The sequence below is a fragment of the Centropristis striata genome, chromosome 8 (genome assembly GCF_030273125.1).
Source record: "Centropristis striata isolate RG_2023a ecotype Rhode Island chromosome 8, C.striata_1.0, whole genome shotgun sequence".
Lineage (NCBI taxonomy): Eukaryota > Metazoa > Chordata > Actinopteri > Perciformes > Serranidae > Centropristis > Centropristis striata.
In genome coordinates this window covers 31,630,150-31,653,201 of record NC_081524.1, presented here as the reverse complement: position 1 = coordinate 31,653,201, position 23,052 = coordinate 31,630,150, and the positions used below count along the sequence as shown (strand labels likewise).

Sequence of the window (23,052 nt, the reverse complement as noted above, 5' to 3'; positions counted from 1 at the left end):
TCTAATTGGACCCCTCCGCCGCGCCTGCTCCCATCATTCATATTGTGCGGTAAATCTGAGTCCATGCGGGTGTGTGTGTGTGTGAGATGTGTGTGATTAATTAAGATGGAGGCGCAGTGTGTAGAACCCAGCTCTCTCCGAATGTCAAAGCAGAACAGATTTACTCCTCTGTTGCTCCTCTGTCTCAATGACTGACTCTAAAAACTCTTTAACGACATTAAAGAATCCAAAGGATATGTGTTTGCAATTCTTAAAGTTTGTTACAGGTTTGTGGTAGAACCATAGACTGCATGAAAGGTATAGTGAACGTAGAGTCTGGGTCTGAAAAGCGAAGCCAATGCGCAAGTGTCTTAAACCTGCATTCTTTCTAATAGTCAGCAGGGGGTGACTTCACTGGTAGCAAAAATAAGTCTGTGTGAAAGTTGATGCAAAAATGACCCTACTTCTCTCTTGATTTTTCACCACGGTTAACATTTTCGTAATGAGTTTACGGCCTCAGTCCTCTTCAATACAGCATGATGTTCGTTTTGCAAATTATGGTTTCATTTAAAAATAGACGATAAAGCAGGGGTATGGTTTAGGGGGTGGCTATCTTATGATTGACATGTCGCTACCACTGTGCACTTTGAGTTTGACGTTTATCAAAGTTAATCGTTATATTTTGAGTTCCATAAAAATGATAGCGTTGTTATCAAAATCTTCAGTGTTTGTACTAAAAAACACTTCAAGAAAGCAGCTGTAGATCTTTTCTAGTAGGTACATTTTGTTTGAAGCCTGATTTAAGCTAGCCAAAATTAGCATCCCAATTACTTGCTACTAAGCTAGCTAGCTAGAGCTCACGTTAGCTGATAAATTAAACAGTAAACTCGAGGCTTCGAAAACGGACATCCACAGACCAGGAGGTGATGCCACTGTGGCTACATTCACAGTCTATGATTAAAACCCATAATACTTTTCCTATTCCTAATAGGGACAACTAACAAATACTTTCAGTATTGATTAACCTGCTTTGTATTTTCTCATTTAATCGATCAATTGTTACAGGTTTTATGAACTGTTATTATGGAGTTTGAACTGGTTAAAGGATTAATTGAATTGGCAATCAACCCACACTGTTTTGGACATGGTTACAGATTTGACTGTATATATTTTAAAGTGTAAATTAAGACGAGTGATGCAATCATGTATTGAAAGAATGTGTAGGAATCTGCCTCCAGTGCTGACAGGCGTTCATGAAAAATTACTAAAAAATTACAGATTATGTTGATAATTAATATACTGTATTAAGTGAAGCAAAAGTGAGGCTTTGCAATGAGACAACTGTGATATGCATACTGGATGCACACGGTAATGTCAGGTGTGATCCAGCAGCATGTGAGAAAGCCAGGTGTTAATGCCAGGTGCAGAGGGTGCCACATGTGACTGTTACACATGAAAAAAAAAACGTGCTGACAAAAGGATGGGGGGGTGCAGGATTGACACAGACACACATGCAGAGGTGAGACAATAATAATACGAAACATGCAGAAGCGATGAGGGAGCCCAGTGGTTAGCCATCGTGCCACATACTTGTTTGGGAGCTTCAGAAGCGGTGGTGTGAGCGTCAGTACCTCTGTGGAGTCCGTTAAAATCAAACCCAACTGTGGGGGGAGAAGGAGGATTGGGGGGAGGGGGGGGAGGAAGAGGAGGGGGGAGGAAGGGAGGAGGGGGAGGAGGGCATTCGGTTAAAAGCTCTACCAGATCCACACAAGCATTTTTTTTCCCCCTTCCACCACCACCCGCACACAGTAGCGTCTGCCACCAGCACCCTTTGCTAATAGAGGCGAGCTGGCAGTGATGATGATGGTGATGATGTTGGTGATGATGGTGATGGAACCTGGTGGAGGCAAGTCAGTGATTTGATATGACGCATGTTAATAGAGGCCTCGGGGTGGCTGGCCTTTTCTGCATGTGCACGTCCATGCTGAAGACAACCGTCGGTGACAACATTAATTACAGCCTCTGCAAGTGTTTACAGACCCTATGCATGGGCGTGTGTGTGTGTGTGTGTGTGTGTGTGTGTGTGTGTGTGTGTTAATGCACTGTGTGTGTGTTTACAACAGGGCTTGGGGGGAAGCTGAGCGCTGCATCACTTACCATTTGGCCTCTGTCACTTAGAATCACTGGCTGTGCCACATATCATTCACACTCTCTATAAAGAAGCTACTTATCTCACTGTCTACTGTGATCACTGCCGGCCCGGCTGATGGACATGACAGGACAGGGGAGAGGAGGAGAGAGGAGAGAAAGCGGGGAACGAAGAGGAAGGAAGGCAGACAAATAGGAGAGGACGGAGACAAAATGGAGAAGGACAGGAGAGAGGAGAAAAGGTGAGATGAGAGCAAACAAGAGGAAAAGGGGAGAGAAATAGGAGGAGAGACTATAGGAAGGGAGGGGAGAGGAGAAACAGTGAGATGAGACAGGAGAGGAAAGAAGAATAGGAAAGTAGGATAAATGACAGGAAGCAATAAAGGTAGAGTTGAAAGATTCAGATTACATGAAATAATGAAATGAAAGAGGAAGAAGACAGGAGAAAGTAGGATACTGTATGAGAGAAAACATGAGAGGACAAGGGGGCAGGAAGTAGGAAATGAAAAAAGAAAAGGAAACGACTTTAAGTAAAGGTAGAGAAAAAGGCTTGATGGCATTTGGATACAAGGAAATGAAAAAGAAAGGAAACAAAACAAAGGGAAAGGAAAGGGAAGTGAGAGAAGGTACAGGAAAGGAAAGGGCATAAGGAAAAGTAGAGGAAAGGCAGGATGTCTAAATCAAGCTGTTTAGTGAATGGCATCGGGACGCATGCAAATGGATTCATAAGGTTGGCGTGGACAAATGCTGTTCTGCTTCATTAGAATGCGCAATTCCATCTCTCTAATTGACATGTGATTAATAATGTATACAATTTGTCACAGGTCAGTATCCGGAGCAAATCATGTTTCAGTTTAAAAAATAGAGACAGCTGCCCAGCCCAGGGCGGGGAAGGACTCACAGACTGGCTGTCACACTCAACTGAACAAAAAGATGTGTTTTGATTTATTTTGGAGAAAGCAGGAACGTAGCAGACGTATGGAGAGTCAGACGATGAAATATTGTTGAGAAAGTGAATCCTCTTGCATATATTCTCTATATCTCATGTGAGTGTTTCTGGGTGAATAAGTAGCTGTGAGGGTGATGGTGTGTGTGCACAGGTGGCACGGGAATGAGTGACTGTTGAAGAAGTGGCCAAAAAAATCATCAAGTAATACATGAATAACAATTAGCTAATAAGGTCGTTTGACAGATTAAAAAGTCATTTCTGCTTGTTGTTTGCTTTGAGGTTGTCTGTCATAGATCTCCCTTTTAAATTCTATAGTTTTGTGCTCATGCAACTTCCCAACTAAAACGTATTTCAGTTTCTACAAACTGTAACAATCAAGTATCCTTTAGCATAAAAAAACTCATGTTAAAGGATTTGATTGTTCTGTTTCGAGTCCTGGAGACCCAGGGCCCTATGTAAAAGCACAAAATACATACTTAACATTGTTTTGGATCGATACTTTAGAGGATTAGGAGAATTAAGGAGAATTGCTTGTAAACACAATTTTGAAGGTATGAGATGTTTCAAAATGAAAATGAATTCTGTTCTAATATCATGTCATTGATCCCCAAACAGAAGTAATGATGCTGTGCAAGGTAGCATGCTGAACATTTGGCTTTTTCATGGAAGACCTGAGAGGCAGTTGAAAAAAAGAAAAGATTCTGGTTTTCCATTATCTTAGTGTGATCTAAAATTTTCTCTCTCGTGTTTATGACTTAAGAATTTATTTTTATTTTTTTTACAGGATAATCTTTCCAAGTTTCTGAAAAATATTTTTACTTGTCCAAACGGTGGAAAAAATGTTTTTCCCGTTAGCCAAGAGAAAGACATGATAGTAATATTACATAATTGGTTAACACAAAATCTATGTACCTTGGGTTCAGAGTGCATGGGAAAATTAAAACGTAAATGCTTTTGCATAAGACAACTGGTGCACCTCAGCCTTTTGTGGCTGAAATGAGTATTACAAAAACAAACCTTAAAAATTATCCTGACAAAAAGGGTTCATCTTTTTAAAAGATTACAACGCAAAACCCTTTTTTTTCACCTCTCCTTAAGTCACACAGCAGCATAAAGAACTCAGTTCAGACTTGGAAAGAAAATGGATCACCAGAATTTTATTTCTCACTTGCCTTGCATGGCTTCCGTACTTTTTGGCAAACAAAAGAAATGAACACAACATTTGCTCATGCATAGCCCATGGGATTAATAAAACATGACATATTTCCTTCTGTGGTGCAATACCAAAGCCTCATGCTGCTTTTGTGCAAGCTCACTTTGTGGGTTAATACTTAAATGTGTTTCTACATATTTGGTTTAAAAAACGTCAAAAGAAAAGTGTAGTATGTTTCAAGGGAAATGCACTGGAGTCTGCAGAATCCCAATAATGTGGCAGGAAAAACAATTTTAACAAAACCCGAGGGTTAAAAGCTGTGATCTAGTTGATTAGAAAACAAGTTTTCATGAGGTGTTTCATTTTGTCGAGTCTGGGAAGTATGTGTATGTATGCAATCTGTGTTCCTTTCAATGTGTGTGTCATTGTCTTGTATTTACCTGTATGGGATCTCATATGAGTACGCAGGTGGCTGGGCTGACTGAAACTCTTCCCGCACTCATGGCAGAAATACTGTCCCTGCCGCATCAGAGACCTCAGCATCCCTGGTCACACACACAGGAAAGAGAAACATACAATTAGACAAAGCACTAAAGAGAAAATCTTAGATGAGTTCATTCACAGGTTAAATATATCAGTTGTCAAAATAGAGGTATGATTTAAGATAGTTATTATTAAGACAGTTCCAGAGGTTATTAATTCTGAGTCGATACAGTCATCGTGGGCGAGAGGCGGGGTACACCCTGGACAGGTCGCTAGACTATCACAGGGCTGACATACAGAGACAGACAACCATTCATGCTCTCATTCACACCTACGGGCAATTCAGAGTCACCAATTAACCTCCATGTCTCTGGACTGTGGGAAGAAGCTGGAGAAAACGCTCACGCTGACACAGGGAGAACATGCAAACTCCACACAGAAGGGCCCCAAGCCGGAACCCTCTTTGTGTGAGGTGACAGGAGTAACCACTCTACCACCATGGCCCCTAGTTCCCATACAATACTCACGGTTTTGACTGCATATTTAAATTATTTTTAGAGGGAAATGCATTTTCTTTCTTTCTCCCCTGAAACAAAATTAGCCTACTTGGGTAGGTTTAGGAAAAGATCATGGTTTGGGTTAGAATAAGTTTGTCTGTTAAGTAACTTAAGTTATGTACGTTAGTTACATAAGTCAAGCTAATTAAGAATGTAATGTCCATAAGTTTGAATATGTGAAGGAGCAGTGAAGTCCTGGGTAAAAATCTCAACATGGACTTTGATTAGAAACATATTTTTATCACGTCAAAAACAAACATCAGCCAGGAGAAATGATATCCCTCAAAGCATGATTGACAGTTTCATTGTATGGGAACATATTTTTTAAGAGACCAGACAGGACAGTTATGACATGCATAATGGTCCAAAATATGGATTTACTGCTCTCTCTAGAGCAGTTTCTTTTCTTAGTATATTATTATTTCTAAAAAAAAAGTCTGTCTAGCTATACCCATCTCCATTTTCACGTCATGTTTTGCCAAATTTATTGTTAGACATTTAGTCATTTAGCAGACACTTTTATCCAAAGCGACTTACAGAACAAAAGGGAACAATCGAGGTATAGTGCAATAAGAGCCATTAGTGCAGCAATAAGTGCCAGCAAGGATTCTTAAAGGAGTAGAGTTGTCGGTAGGAACTGGTAGTGCGTTCCACCGACGGGGAACAACGGGTGGCAGAGCCAGGAGCTTTCATTGGAAGAGCGCAACGGTCATGAGGTAGCATATGCCTGTATCAGGGCGTTCAGGTGGGTGCAGTACCGGAGCCAACTTTGTAGGTGACGTTAGAGGTTTGAATCTGATGCGGGCTGCAACAGGTAGCCAATGGAGCTACATGAGCAGCGGTGTGACGTGTGACCTTTTTGGCTGGTTGTAGACCAGGCGCGCCGCCACGTTCTGGATCATCTGAATACTTGATGAGGTCTATTCTTGATCAGGTATTGTCTCAGAACAATGGTACCTTACTAAGTAAGGTAAAAGCAACACATAAGGTAGGTTTCCCATGTAGAAAGCTAACTTCACAAACTAAAAGACAATTCACATTTTAGAATATTAAAGGGAAAATATCTAAAAAGGTACATGTTCACATTCAAAGGCCAGTGTGTGCTTTGAATTCCCGTGTGGCTTTTTCTAAGAAGAGTGGAGGAAAAGGTGGACATCAGCATCAGTTTGAGGCAGAAGACATTTTCAGATTGAATGACGACGTAAAGGTCAGTAATGGGCAGAAAGTGAGTGGGTGTACATAAGCACAGAGCCTGGCTGCAGCGGTGGAGGTAGGTAGCGTCAGTAGTGGACTCGCGCAGGCATCATTAGTATGTCTAATGTGTCATTATGAGCGGCTAGCTCCAGGGGCTGGACTGCAGCTGTCACACAGCATCATCTCAGAGGCTGACAGCCAGACACACATAGCACACACACACACCGCATAAATTACAGGCAATTAAAACGCCCCGGCTGTGATGTGCCCGCTCCGCTGCCCGTGTGTCACATGTCAGGTGTGTGTGTCTGCATGTGTATGTGTTTCAAGAGTTGTATATATGTGTGTTTGGTCCAAGGGAGGAAAGTGAGGCATAGGCTGTGGAACACACTGGCTACACACACACACACACACACACACACACACACACACACACAGTGGCTCCTATTACATGCACAAGTCAGATTAAGTCATGTTAATGGCCTTATATGGCGAAAGAAACTTGTTGAATTTTGATGACTTCAAATCTCCTGTCACATGACGTGACACGAGTAAATTAGAAATCAGGGATGTTTTCTGTCAATCAGTCTTGCTACAGGTTGTGAAAAGATTATGTCATTATTACATTCTTTTAATAAATTCTTGATGCTTGCTCTTCTGTGTTTATATCTGATACAGCAACTGAGTTTAGGTATTTAGGATTAATTTACCGTACAGTATTATTGCTAAACTTCACTGTAGGTATTATACCTGAGATGAAATAATTGCATTTTGCCTAAAAATCATGACACTCTGGCAGTATGATATAAAAACCTGCTGAAATGTACTGTCCATGTGGGCACACCTTGCACTTCTTGATTCAATGCATAATATGTATATATGTATATTCAATGTATACCGTAATACACATTCTAACTATAGCATCATTTTGTTAACCAAATTACATTTAAACCAAATAGATTCAAACAGAGCTAGACCAATGCCTCAGCTACTTACTAAAGCTATACTTTTATCAATGTATATCAGCTGATAAAGCGCCAAAACTGTTGGCTGATTTGGTGTGAATGCAGCCCAAGAAATGAGAAATTACAGAACATATGTGCCGAACTAGGGTTGAGGTTATTTAGAAAAAGTTTTGCCATTCCATAGTTTGTCTACTAGTGAGCAAGTAGTATAAGTAATGTAATGCTCTAAGTGTATCTAAGAGGCCATTCAGCGTGAAGAAACATGTTGTTTTACGATGAGGAAAACTGCAATAACTGCATATAAGGCGTCACATATTCATAATTCGATAACTACTTAATAAGGACCTGTCAGTCATGTTATAATCCTGTTGTGTGGTGTGCATGTAAATGTGATTAGACCAGTTGGAGCCACAGGGACACCAGAAAGAGTACAAATAAGTTGATCGGATCCATTTCACGACACTGTGACCACATGATATACACACACACATACTCACACACACACTGATGCACACAAACACACACACATGCACTCCTGTGACCTCCCCTGCTGACAGACAACATGCCTGGGGGTTTGGGGGAGCTTTCAGTGACTTACTGCACAAACCCTGAGCGGAAGCATCAACACCCCGAGCATTAACGCTGGCGTACACCTGGGCAGTGCCTAATACTTGTGTGTATGTTTGTGTGTAGGAATTGAGGGGGTGGGTGGATTGGAGGGACACAGCAGGACAAGGAGGACAGGGAGGCGGAGGAGGTGACAGAGAGTGTCTCTGGCAGCCCGACTGCTGGCCTCTGGATACTCTACTTCTACTCTGGGCTGCCAGCCCTTCTCACTGATGCACTAATGAAAGACAAGACAGAGCTGGACGGAAAACACAAGCAGACACACACACTCTTACACATATTACAGAGAGAAACGGGAGAAAGACTCAGTTGCTCAAAAAAGGTCACTTTATAGCATGTGACTCAAAGGGCTAAGGCGGATCGTGACGATATGCGCCTGGACGGGTGACAGCGATGTCATGCGTCTGCTCTGGGGCTGTTGTCTTTGACCCCTGGCTCCATACAGCCCCACTTGACCTTAGAGACACAACTGAAAATGGGCAAATAATACGCATGTTCGGTAATGACCATTTCCAAAGCAGCTGGTGGGGTAATTATTCTGTCTCATCTCTCTCTTTGCCTCTTATTTTCCCTCTCTCTCTGTTTTGCCTCCCTCCATTCGCATCTGTGCGAGTCTCTCGTCAGGCAGAGCCGTGACCTAAACAGTTTGTGACAGCTTTCTGGGAGAGTGGAGCTGGAGACTAGGCATGCCTCGCAGACCTGAGAGTAGCAAAGGTTCTCTCACGTCTCTCACATAAAAAAAATAAAAAATAATACACACACACACACACACACACACACACACACACACACACACACACACACTCCTTTTGCATCTAAAAACCAAAGCACATATGGACACACATGCACAGACACACATGCTGCCCCAGATACGGCCTCTTATCATATCCCACAAACATGCAAGCACATGTGTGTGTGCCCATTTAATGGATCCTCCTCTTCATTATTCAAAACCTTGTCAGAACCGAGCAGTATATGTGTCTGTCAATCACTTTCTGCCAGATGGCGAGAAAGTGTGTGATAGAGACAGTCAGAATGTGTTAGAGAGGATAAATATGTAAACCTGATTGAATATACAGTATAAGTGTGGATCTATGTGACTGTGAGTGTCTTTTCCTGGTTTAGTCTGTCAACTTTTGGCAATTCTACTCAAGACAGCTCAAAAGAAAATGCTCATTCACTGGAAAACATTTCTCTTCAACTCCTGACATTTGGCATTTTCTCCAAAGTAAAGCTCCTGTGGGTATTTTGTATGTGAGCTGATGATGAGGGACTTCACTTGAGTTTCTCTAAGAGAGCCTATTCTAAATGATGGGATTAAAAAGACTAAATTTAATATTTATATTAACAAAAATAACACAATTAGCACTGTGTTACTGTACACTTTTAAAGGATAGTACAGAATTTTTCAAGTGGGGTTGTATGAGGAATTAATCCATAGTCAGTGTATTAGTACAGTAGTTGCCCGTCGGCATGCCCCCAGTTTAAAGAAGCAGCAGGAGTAGCGGCTAAGCAAAACTAAGCCACATTCTGCTGTGGATGGGGGCAGCAGCAAAATGTATTTTAGCTACCTAAAATAACATAAATTAAAGTGCACTCTGTATTTAGAATATTTACACAACTTTACCTTGCCATTGGAAGGCTGTTAAAGTTTACATAGGGGGAACTGAAGCTATTTTTTCCTATCGTCAAAGCCACCAGACTCCATTAACAAAAATTTTACTTTGCAGAATATGGGCGTGCTTCTCCAAAGGGAGGGGTTGGCCAACCACCATCTATTGCAGGTAATACACTGTCTATGGACAAGTATCTCATACTGTCACACAAGATAAGTCAACAAATTGAACTTGAATTGAACATTAATTGAAATTGCTCCCTACCAGTGGGATCCATCAGTGCATTTGCCGCACCCCAGCGGTGGTAGAGTGCAGCCAGTTCATGGGGGTTGTAGTTTTTCAGGAAACCGAGGATGTCAGTTGGCGTCTCCGGCGTCTCTGCCATTGGCTCCTGCTTCACATCTCCACGGGCCTCTGAAGGCAAAGAAGAAGAGGAGGAGGAGGAGGTGGAGGAGGAAGAACTGAGCAGAGTGCCTCCATGAGCCTGGGAAGCTCCGTAGTTGTGTCCTGCTGTAGAGCTATGGGTGATGGTGCTGGGCCTCGAAGAGTTGGCCCGGTTCTGGCTGTGGGAGTTGGGAAGCGGCTGATGAGGGGAACCCCTGGCTCGGCTGTACTCTGCTAGGCCGTGTTTGCTGGACAGCATGAAGCCGAGGCCCTCTTGAGGCATCAAGTATCGATCAGTAATCCGGGACGCGGTAGAAGAGCTGGGGCTTGGGGCCGAGGAGCGTGAGAGGGCACCAGTGCTCTTCTCCAAGGAGCTGGAGGAAGATGATGAGCCTCCCCGAGGGTAAATATCCACTTTGGGTTTGAAGCGTGACTGATGGTCCTCCATGTGTCTGACACTGCTGTTGTTGCTGTTGCTGCTGCTGCTGCTGCTTGGTCGGATGGGGACTCTCCCAGCTTGGGTGCCTGAGGTGGATGAGGAGCCCCTGGAGAACGAGGAGGAGGGGCTAGAGGAAGATGATGATGATGGCATGGCTGCCTGACTCGCTGGCTTGCTCTTCTTTTGAACCTCGCTGGAGTTGGTTGGAGGCCGAGTGCGTTGGGCACGCATCAGTGGAGGAAGGGGTGCGCATTCCTTCCCCTCCAGGACTGGCGGGGGACCAGTGCGTCTCCTGGAGGATAATAAGTTGTCCCTGGAGACCTTGGAGCTGTTTTTCAGGGCCCACTTAGGAGCAAGATTGGAGCTACTGCTGTTGATGCGGTGAGCCACAGTCTGGTGCATCCAGAGCACCTCGGGGTAGCGGGTGGAGTGGGAGCAGAAGGAGCACTTGTGGCTTGGGAGGCTCTTCCTGTCCTGGGTTAGAGAGGCTATGCCCCTGTAGCCCTCAGCCCTCACACATAGATCCACCGGGGTCATGCCGGGGTCGAGCGGGGAGGAGCGAGCTGAAAGGTAACTAGGAGGGGAGTTGTTCATCCCCTGAAGAAGAGCTTTCTTTAGCTTGGGATAACCACTGGGGGTTCCTCTATCCGAGCTGGAGCTGGGGCTGGGAATGGGGCTGGGTCTGTTTTCGGGGGCGGCCGGGTGTTGGACACGAACGTGAGTCAAGTAGGCCTGCAACTCTCTGCTGACAAAGTCACAAAGGCTGCATAGGTAAGGCTTCTCATCTGTAGGAGAAAGGGAAGACAACATAAAGGTCAATGACTGCAAAGGAAATGATCTAGATTACACTCTTCTCTGCTACCAGCTGTAAGTCAGAGCTCATTACAACAGCTCACTGTGCCACATTTCTATTTTTTTTCCGTCACATGTAGTATTAGTAAACAGCCACCAGGCTGCAGAATTGGCCGGTATTCCACTATCCTCTTCTCATGTTTCCATGTGACTACATTCTGAAATACAACTATTACTTCTATTATTAAAAGGATAATAAGCATAACAGCAAAATAAACAATTGTAATATAATTGATAATTATATCGTCATTGGTAAGTTTTTAGACTTTGGTACTTGTTCAATGATTCACAGTAGAGATGCACTGATAATAATATTGATATCTTAAATAGCTACATGAGGAGTCAGTGACAATGAGGCCAATCTATTCAATTAAATTCTATGTTTGAATTTCTATATACAGTTTACACTGAAATTTTAATTCCTGTTTAACTTTTAATTGATTTGTTGCTGCAGGTCCAATCTTTACACTTGAATTTTAATTTCTGTTAACTTTAAAGATATTTTTACCATGTCACTGGTGAAGATTTTTTTTATTTTGATAATAAACAACATTACAGTTCATTTATATATATATAAAAATGTTTTTGTTACATTTTGTTTTACAAAGTTAGGAAATGCTAATGTTTAAGTCAAGCCTGGTGTTGCCTTACACATAAAAAAAATGATTCCAGTAACTTCCACACAGTCTGGCATACAGCTTGTATGCACATGTATTAGATACTTTGTATACCTTGTGCGAATACCCTGAGCCATGGCCGAGATCTCCAACACTGAACAACAATCACAAACAATCTAGATAAGATCTTGATAAACAGCTCTACATGTAAGAAGGGGAAAACGTTTTTATTTAGAGGTGAACTGTCACTTTAAAGCTTATATATTTGAAAAGCATTGCATAACACATGTGTTGACTGTATCGAGTCAATATTGCAGATTCCAGAAGTGCAGCTCTCTGAATTCCCCACAAGATGGCGTTTGTGACCAGTTCTTTAAATGTGAATTTTACTGTTGACACTGGAAAACTTAAGCTCTCCCGGTTTCCAGTTTTAGGAATTAAAGGAATAAGGATGTAAATAAAAAATAAGAATCAACTGTAGTAGAATAAGTTGTATTTACAATCAATTTGAATTATTATTAAATGTAAAGCAATTAAAAACATACAATGCCTCAAGTTGGAATTCAGAGATTTTTGAACATAAAACTATAAAATCAGCCAGAGTCTGGATCATAGAGCATTATATCATCGTACACGAATACATTAAAGTCTCCTATGATCCAACAAATCAGATTCTGTAAGTAGCACATTATGGTACTCCCCGCTGCCCCTCCTCTTGTTCACAATAACACCAGTAACCTGCCATCTGTTTTTCATTTGGCTTCCTGTTGGCAACACTGGCCAACACACACAGCTCACACTCTGCCAAGGTGAAGCCCAGGGGCTGGGCAGTTTTAGTAAGGAGGGTGGTTAGGCTGATGTGTCCTGTATATCAGACTGACATGAGTCTTTTAATAATTAGTTATTGACCTGTCACAGTCAAAGGAATTGATGTAATGGAATTGCCTTATTATAAACACACCCAAATGATTCTTATTACCCTTAGAAAATGTATAAAAGCTGATCATGTGGGTATGTGTTTGCGCTTTGTTGCTTCTCATTTGCATTCCCAAAAAGTAGCTATATGGCTGTGGGGGACATTAGGGTAATCGCGGCTAAAGCGTCCTCTGAGTGTCTCTTTCCCCATTGCCTGCATCCCTCTCCATCGGGAGGTGACTCTATAAATAACCAATCCTTCAGACACCGGGCAGCCTGGCTGGCTCAATGGTAAGAGGAGTGGATGAGTGGCAGTGGAAGTGTCACAGGACGTAACCTTAGAGATTAGGGGACAGGGAGGAAAAGTATAGAGAAGATGGACAGAAGCCCTGATATCTTTAAAAAAAATGTTGTTTTGGCTGAATTCTATTGCCTCTATATAAGTTGGCTCTGTCAAAAATATTAATACACGGTCTTCCATATAGTTGGAATTATTATTATTATTTTTTTTACATCTTTCCATGAAATTTGATTTATTATTGGGTTATTATCTTCTCAAAACTTTATTAATCAATTTCTTCCAAACATACCACAATGGAAATTAAACATAATTAACAGGATTGTGTCTAAAAACACAATTATTCAAACTTTATGGGCGAGTTTGTTAATGTCATCAAATACCAGCAAAGAAGTGCATCTACAGATTCTGTCACATTCACAGTGTCTCAGATAACTTATAACGTTTTTATTGTAATCCAGACAATGATTTGTTCCTAAGCCTAAAAAAAGAATTTTTTTTTGTCTCTTAACCTAACCACAAAGTTTTGGTGCAAATGTCTAAGTAAGTAATTTTGGTGCCCATACTGCCATTGTTTACAATCTTATCCTTTGCTTTGCTTAATATGGATAACGTGAGGTTGTAGTTCCACTAGAATAGTCATTCTCCATTAAAAACACTAATTACAAATAGTTCACTCTTATGTAACAAACACAAACTGCAAGTGTTAATAGTGTCCAGATAACTCTTCATCAAGTCTTCCTAGCTCAGAATATGTTGTCCATTCTAAAGTGAGGTCTTGATCATAATTAATTCACTAGGAGTTTCTTTGAAAATCTCTAAATTTGTCCATATAAAGAAGACACTTCTACTTGTGCTGACTTTGCTATTCTACTACTGAAAGAGAATATAACCTGTGTATCTTTTTTAAATTGTAACCAATCAATTAAGATTAGGGTCTGTGCCAATGTGTGCCGGAGTTCTAACTCTAGATTTCATGAAGAAGCAGTTATCTGACATCACACTACAACAGCAGCCCCTATGGAATGGCACATTGTTAATGATAAACCATCAACTAAGAGGCAATTTTAAGCATATTTGACTGTTCTTAATTCTTTTTTAAATAAAAACATATCATATAGTAAAACCTGTATTGCCTGTCCTAGTATAAAAGTGCCATCAAATAAAATCCATATTTGCATTTGTTAGTGTTGGTTTTTATCCACTATTAGTTATTCACTTTAGAATGAGATTACACTACTAATATGCTAATAAGCAACTAGTTAATGGTGAATATGTGCATCATAAAGTGTGACCCATACATTTGTATGCAGTTTACATATTGAGCTAAGAAAGATCCTGAATCCCTATTCCTGAAACCAGACACCCGGATGCCAGTGGGTTAGGAGACAGTGAATACTATTCAGTACATTGTTACCATAAAGGAAGTGAACCACACCTTTAACTGCCACAGCCCAGGAATGTGACTATGTTTCCTTACTAATAATTAGTTGTTGTACAATAAACAACCTCAGCAAAGTAAAAGGAAACATGCAGACTGATTTCCATCGTGAAGACATAAAAAGGAGAGCAAAAGACATATTCACACACAGATAAGGGGGGGTGAGGGGAGTTTCCTGAGACAGGAAGACCTGAAATAGCACACAGCTCGATCAGGCCTGAAGAAATGTTGCTGCTATTTTTGAATGTCTGAACTAACAGGGAGGAATGGAAGCAATCACTGTGATTCTTAGCTATCCACTGTAATAACCTATATAAACATTGTTTTCAGAGGAGTTAAAAGACAAAAGCCAGATACATGCTTATCCCTTCTTTAACATATTTCCGCTCTGATTATGGGTGTTTTTGCCCTTGCATGGGTAGCTTTTCTTTTTTTGCTCTGCGGTGTTTATTGGTTGTGGAGGTGAAAAAATGATAGGCATTCCAAAAATGCCCTCTCCTCTGCTGACATGCCACTGAAAGGCACAAACTTTCCCTTCGCTGTTGGCTTTATTGCACTGTGATACAAAGTAATTGCACTGTTGTAAACAGAACTTTCAGTGGCAGTTAAACTTTATTGACCATATTTGATAGTATTTGTGTGTAGCACTCTATAAAAGAGCGGATGCAGTTGTGACGTTTTGCCACACGGTGGCTCCAGCTCCCTCTCTACAGAGACGGATGAGCTGAGGAGCTGCTGCACCTACACAAAGCACATTTCATCAACAGATGTTTACTACAGAGTGACAGAGTCAGAGGCCTCGAGTGGGAGGCTTGAAAAGGGCTGCAGTCATTTCTGCCACTAAAACTCCTGCAGAGCGTGCTTCTGTTAGTTTTCTGTTAGTGAACTGCTGTTCATTGACTTGTCTAGCTGTTACACTATTCTATTGTTGAGTCAGTATCTATCTATCACATTTACATCTAAATTAATATAAATGTAACTGTGAAAAATAAAGTTTACAGATTGAATTCATTCTTAAGACAATAAATGTATATTGTCCCATTGTTTATTTTACAAGCTGTTCATATTAACTTTGATTATATGAACATATACACTTCGTAATTGTGTAGGTTGATTATGATTAGCAAAGATATCTGTTTTCTGGTAATTCCATATATAAATAATCAATATGAAATAACCAGATGGCAAAGCCTGTTTTTGTATATCCTATTCTCCATGTTTACAACACAGTGCCTTTATGGTTCACTCCAGCTTCAATCACATTTATAAGATCAGAAGGTAAAACCTCATCCAAATGGCGTAAATATTGCAATAACAAAGCTGTTTGTTTGTTTATTTAGAAACAAAATAGAAAAGATATAGAAAAATGAGGTCTGCCAATTTATTAAAAAACAACAACTTATTAACCACATAATAATCACAGTGGCGTCTATGTTGCAGTTGGTAGAGTGGTTGTCCACTGATTGGACAGTTCGATCCCAGACCATGGCAGCCTATATGTTGAAGTATCCTTGGGCAATATACTGAACCCCAAATGGCTCCCGATGCTGCGTTCATTGGTGTGTGAATGAATTCCCAATGGTGGCAGGTGGCACCGTTGTAGGATAGACTCTGCCACCAGTATGAATGTGTGCATGAATGGGTAAATGAGCGCAGTAGTGTAAAACGCTTTGGATAAAAGCGCTATATAAGTGAAGTCCATTTACCATTTACATAATATGCTGTGATTAATTGCAATTAATCTCTTTTTTTATCTCAAGACAGTTGCATGTGATAATGGATATTTGTCTGTAAACCATCTACCAGATGTTATTTTTATGCATAACTATCAAAGAAGCCACCATTGGAAACAGTTCTGAAAAGGGCACTTTCTAGAAAAGCATTGCAGGTGATTGGATGAACCATCTGTCTATCACTATGCTGCAATTCTAATTTCAAATCATAGTACAAGAAAAAAAAACAACAGGGTAAAAAAAGAGATACAATTTTGGACCAACCTGCTATCTCTCCAGAGTTTGCGGTACCCATCTCTGAGGCCTGGTCTCCAAGGGTGGAGGCTGGTGGAGAGTCTCCATAGCCTGGGGTGCTGGGCCGGCTCTGGGAACCTGACTCTGGATCACTGGTGGATCCCCATCGGTCGTCTCTTGCACTTCTTTCCTTCTCCCCCACAGACGCCCTGCCTCCATCCTTACTGTGGACGCGCTGGTGGACGATCATCTGGTGACGATTGCGGAACACCTTCCCGCACTCAAAGCACTCGTTGGACTTGGAGGAAGATGGTCTCCGTCTGTCCTGGCGAGATGAAGGCCGGTACTCGGAGTCGCTGAGGCTCTCAGGTGTCCGGTCCCCTGAAGAAGTATGGCTTCCCAAACCAGAGCTGCTGCGCCGTCCTGAGCTGCGTCTCTCTTGACCTTGCAGGACATAACGGCTGCTCTCCTTCTCAAAAACCACAGCGGCTCCAGCGAAGGCTTCCTCCCCCATACTTCCTGCACCACAGGAAGCCTTGTAACTCAGCTCCACTGGCTCAACGACCCGTCCCTTAGTAGCTAATTGCCAGGCCTGGTAGCTGCAGACTGGATCCAGCTCTGGGATTCTTTGACCCAGCATCTTCTTCTCACTCTCCTCCTTTTCATCCATCTTTTTCTCAACAGGCTGGAGGTTTAAGTAGTCAAGGTAACGTCTCTTAGCAGCTGGTGGGTCCTCATCATCGCTGAGTCTGCATTGGCTCTGTGATTTCTTGCCATAGCCGAGACTGTGGATTCTTTCATGGGCCCTCAGGCTCTCCCTGTTGTGAAACAGGTTTCCACATTTGGAACACATCTGATAGATGGATGGGAAAGACCCAGTGATGACTTCGGGATCCTGAGCTACGTCGTTGATGGTGGCCGGAAGCTCGGTGGAATCCGCTTTGGACCGCGACCTGGATTTGGTGTTGTGTGTTTTCATGTGCGACTTGAGGAACCAAGCTTCGCGGAAGCGTCGTCCGCAAATACGACAGCAGTGGTCCAGGATCCCTGCGTGTTTCTTCATGTGTGACTTCAGAAACCAGGCCTGGGTAAAGACTTGGCCACAGGTCTCACAGGGGAAGGTCCCATCGTTCTGGGGTTGGACGACATCAGGTTCAGGCACAGCCTCTTCCTTAACAGCTGTCTCTTCCTCTGCTTCTACTGTGATGTGGACCTTTTCAATATGGCTTAGGAGCTGGTCTTCTCGATATGCTTCGTAGCCACACAGACGGCAACAGTAAGGCCTCTGGTCGCTAACAGGCTTCTCTCTCTTCAAGCTCCTCCCAGGCACTTTCCTCCGACTCTCCTCGCCACTATCCCCATTGATCATCCGGTTACAAGCTGAGCTGCTCTTAGTCGGACTCGTACCTCCATCGAGACCCTCTGACACGCTCATCTCCTCCTCCTCGGCTCCACCCTCTTCATCCTCATTGGAGTGGTGGCTGGAGAGCGTGCCCAGTTTGTGGCTGCGGATGTGAACTTTGAGGTTGCCCTTCTGAGAAGCCCTGTGGTCACAGTAGGGGCATTTGTAAGGGCGCGCACCAGTGTGGCGTCTCATATGCTGCGACAAAGAGCTGAGGAACGGGAAGCTGCGTCCACACACATTGCAGTCGAATGCCCCGGGGACTTTGTCATCCTCGCCGTCAACTTCCTTTCCAGGTTTGATCTGATCTCCAGCCAGCTTCTCCTGGGTCTCCATCACCTCCACACTGTCTCGAGGATTCATTGTAGGAACTAAATTACCCTGTCTACCTGGCCTTTCACAAGCTCAATAAAACCTGAAACTACTGCTATCTGCAGTTGCACATCTAGGGATGTGTAGCGTGCCTTTGTTGGTCACTTAAAATGCTATCTGCCTTCAATCATTCAGAGATCAAGCTGCTTACACAGCAGCTCATTTAGCACTCTTCACTTACTGGATGCAACACCATCTATCCATCTTCATCTGACGCTGTCAATGAATCAGTAGCCTAAACTATCTGCGTGCCACTGGGGCCATACAAGGCTTTGTCATTTATTTAGACACATGTAGTAACATGGAAACTCTTTTTTTAAGCTTAGTCCTAGCTTTGTCTGAATAAAGGGACGATTTTCTCTCAGTTCCAGGTCATCATTGTGTCATTGGACAGAAGTCTCAAGGTGTCTTTTGATCAAGGTTGCTATTCCACCCCACTTCCTGTCTTCATTCTATTGTCTTTTCTTCATTCTCCTCTTCCTTTTAAGCACTTTAGCTGCCTCCAGGTCATGTAACAGTGAGATCTCTATCGAATGCACCGCATACCTGAGAAAAAAAGAGACAAAAGTGGGGAGGAGGGTTAGAAAAGGAACACAGAACATATAAGTAAATAAAAAAAAAATTCAGAGGCACTTTCAGTTTTCAGTCACATTCAGTTAACATTTGCATACACAGCCATCTCAGCTACAGTAAAGGTGTCTAACTGTTTGTCGTTAAGTAGATTTGCATATCTCTGTGTAGTAATGATAAAAAAAAGTACAACCAACAGAGATAAAGTACAATCCATGACCTCTTCAGAAACATTTAATTGTGCAGGGTTTGTGGATCTGTTCCTAAGTCAAAGTCAAGCACTTTTCAATAATTTAAGGTGCATGCAAGCTCTCCCAACACCTTACAGCTATGGCAAATAACAGATTTATATGCATAACGTACGGTATGTTCAGCACACTGATTATTTCACTTTTAAATGTTATTGTGCTCTCAACAACTAAATTGATATTTTGTGACAGCATTTTACAGAAAGATGAAAAAAGCACAACAAGGTTTAGTGTTTTAAAATGTGTCACCTATTTGTAAGTAGACTTAGCATCTTAAGTTTCAAGCAGTTTCAAGCACTTTATTCAAAATCCAAGCCATTCTCAAACCAAATATCTATCTATACAGTATCGATATAATGGTTTAAGTATTAAGTATTTATAACTATTTAATGAGGCATTAGATAGATAGATAGATAGATAGATAGATAGATAGATAGATAGTTAGATAGATAGATAGATGGATAGATGGACAGACGGACGGACGGACAGACAGACAGACAGACAGACAGACAGACAGACAGACAGACAGACAGACAGACAGGCAGACAGACAGACAGATAGATAGATAGATAGATAGATAGATAGATAGATATTGTCTAGTAATGTTTATTTACGGCTTACAAATAATTTGGTAATCATTAACAGGTACTTAATACAATTACAGCGTTACTTGTATTGAGTAATCATTATTAATTATAATTTAATAGTTTGTTAACAGTAAAATAACTCTAAATAAAGTTTGACTAACTACCATTTTGCCTTTTATGAATGATGGTTTTTATAAAGTGTGATTTGCATCAGTGTAAAATGGGTGTAGATGGAGTATTATCTTGTATTAAGTGCCTGTGACATTGTGCACCACAGCTGCATGTGCATGTGTGTTCGAGTTGTGCTTGTGCACAAGTCGTGCAGGGCTCGGGGGCTCTGACGCCACACTGGCTGAGTCGACACTTTACACAATCAGGGTGCTGGGAGGGGGAGGTGGGGGCTGTGTTCACATCAGCAAGATCAGCAGTGCCACCATATTCCCTCCCCATACTGGCCTCACACAGCCGCCTCAACTGACACTATCACATGACAGGGATCTTAAGTACACAACAGGAAGTGGCTCTTCAGACAGTTTGCTTTGCTCTATTTCTCAAACTAGAGTTGAATGGGGTCGCCGAGAGAGTCAAACAGAAAGAGAAAGAGAGAGGGTGGTAACAGAAGAAAGTAAACAGTGTCGACTGATTTCATACTTCATAAATTTCCATCAATGGGTAGAATCATTTGCATAATTTAATCAACAGCTTAGGTGTTAGTTTGCTCCACTATTGTTTTCTTTCGAAACCCTGACAGTCCTGCTGTTATTTTTATGCATGTCTGTCAAGTTTGTCAGATGTTTTCACCACATTTCTTTATAATGACATATAAAGCTCTCGCACAAATCATGCATGTTTAATCACATCTTTATTCTTTTCTCCTTCTCAGCATATCGATAATATCATTACAAAAGACCCCTTTCTGTTACTGCTTTGTTGATAAATTTGACACATTTCTTACTGGAGTATTTAATTTCAGCAGATGCTAGTGCCTGAAAGTGTAGACTATATGAAATGTGACTGACAGCATTATTACAGGCTATTATATAAAGTGCCAGGGCCCATAAGCTGAGTTACTGCCAGGCTCTAATTATAAGTGGATAATTGATCATAATCATAAGAGGATATGGTGGTGGAGGAGGGAAGTTAGCACAAGAACAATCATATGTCTTAAACTCTTGCACTGAAAATGACTACCCTGCACCAGAGCCACCTATCTATCCAGAATGATTTATGCTATTGAAATCCACGCGCCCTCAATGGTTCACCATGCTTCCTCCTGGAGTGCTTAGTAAGCTAAGGCTAAAGGCTTCCAGCCAGAAGTGCAGCTGTGGCTGACATTACTGAGAAATATATATTTTCACATCCAGACCCTTTTTCTGTGTAAATATAACATACAAGGCTATATCAATGTTGATCCAAACAAGGATCTAAACCACATCTTTGATCCAGACTGAACTACTTCATGAATTGCCATAAAATGGTCTACATACACTCATGTTCCCCATACGATGTACCCTGATGACTTTGATGATCTTCTGATTTTTTCTCTAGTGTCACCTGCAGGTCAGTTTTTCATTTACTTTGTTAAATATTTCACCATCTGCTTGATGGATTGGCATAAAATTTGGGATGGACATTTATAGGTCCCACAGGATGAATAATAACATTAGTCATCCCTAACTTATCCTAAATCACCACTACAAGCACATTTATGGTTTGGAGTGAAATGTCTCAACAACTATTGGATGGATTGCCCTGAAATTCGGGAACAGACATTAATGTCACCTTTGAGATGAATCAGACTATAATCACTTTTATGATCTTCTGAGGTTTCATCTAAAGACATTATCTGGTCTAACTTTCAATTTGTCCCATATTATTTATGACAAAATAACTACAAGACAAATGACATTGAACTAATGATGCTAACATGTTAAACTAACATAGTGAACATGGTCCTTGACGTCCAAATCCAGTATACAAGTACTCATGTCCATCCTTAGTTTCAATACGTAGTAAGTCAAATGCAGTGCAAAAGTTGCAGTATGGAATCCAGCATGCTTTTCTGGCTATTATAACCCACAATCCTGTGCACCATCAATGAGCAAGAGGGTCAAAGTTCAAGGTAGTAGTAGCCTATGTTGTATGCATGCTGCATGCATACATACTTTGTAGGGGCCGCTTTTGGATTTATGAATATTATAATTTGTATTGCATGCAGCAATGTTGATCGTTATCTGTGTGCCTTGTGCTATCACATGAAACAGCACAGCAGTGTGCACTTTTCAGTTTGAATTATTTCAACACCATAACAACAAACTGATTCTGTGTTATATAAAGCAATCATTATATTCACACAGGTGCATACAATATTCCAACTGTTTATGAAGTATATGATGTAAAATCTGACCAAGTGAACATCATGAACTCATGAGCTTAGATTTTACTGCAAAAGATTAAAGATAAAGAAAAAAAGAATGATCAAATTGACACATCACTGAAATGAAGAACAACAAAGCCCGAGGGAATTACATCCAACACATGGCATGATACACAATCAGGTGATCTTGGGCATGAATCAGCAAAACAAGGAACACAAAGCCGGTCCAACCCTGTCTACCCATCCACTATGGTTTCCCCCTCCATCTGTTCCATCCTAATGTTACTCATTAATACTTAGTAGTTTCTTCCAGTTCTAGCGCTAAAAACAGAGGATAATAATCTTATTTCCTGTTAAATGGTCTTGCTGATTGGGGGTCAGGAGGGCCTGGGGGTTGAGACTATTCAACAGTAAGCCTGTCATCCACCAGACAGTCGCATGTGCAAATTGAAACGTAATGAGATTAGCCCCCAGAAGGGAAACAATGCAGGCTCCTCGCTGTACAGGCGAAGGGGGGCAAAAATTACAAATTGGCTTAAGGAGAGAGAAACTGTCCAGGAGAGACGGACAAGATTAGCAATCATCAAAGTCATCAAAAAAAGAAGAGAGGGCATCAGAGTTCTGTTAAAGGCCAATATGGTATAATAAAAAGATAAAAGTGTCCTCCTGAAGCTCTAGCAAAATCAGTCATTGACATCCTCGAGCTAATGAACCACACATACACACACACAGACACACACACACACACACACACACACACACACACACACACAGATAAAAATATGAGATGTTGTGTAGCTTAAATTGGAGCTTTATTTCTTAGTTTAATGTGTTTAAATGTGTATATCTTTTTTTTTCTTGCAGGAGAATTATCATATGGAAGACCAGTCCAACCCAAGTTGTGAACGTCAC

The 23,052-nt window shown here is 41.6% G+C and overlaps 1 protein-coding gene across 2 annotated transcripts in view; it reads right to left on the bottom strand.

Moving 5' to 3' along the window:
- LOC131976366 (zinc finger protein 516-like) overlaps window positions 1–23,052 on the bottom strand; it is a 55,012-nt gene that overhangs the window by 5,455 nt on the left and 26,505 nt on the right. Inside the window, exons 2-5 of one of the 2 annotated variants that reach the window (XM_059339376.1) lie at window positions 16,615–18,904; window positions 9,936–11,279; window positions 4,670–4,774; window positions 1,570–1,640 (exon numbers count right to left, since the gene is read on the bottom strand). In XM_059339376.1, coding sequence (XP_059195359.1) covers window positions 1,570–1,640; window positions 4,670–4,774; window positions 9,936–11,279; window positions 16,615–18,349 — 3,255 coding nt within the window. In that variant the 5' untranslated portion in view covers window positions 18,350–18,904. The remainder of the gene's footprint in view (window positions 1–1,569; window positions 1,641–4,669; window positions 4,775–9,935; window positions 11,280–16,614; window positions 18,905–23,052) is intronic. The other variant, XM_059339377.1, reaches the window with a different exon arrangement.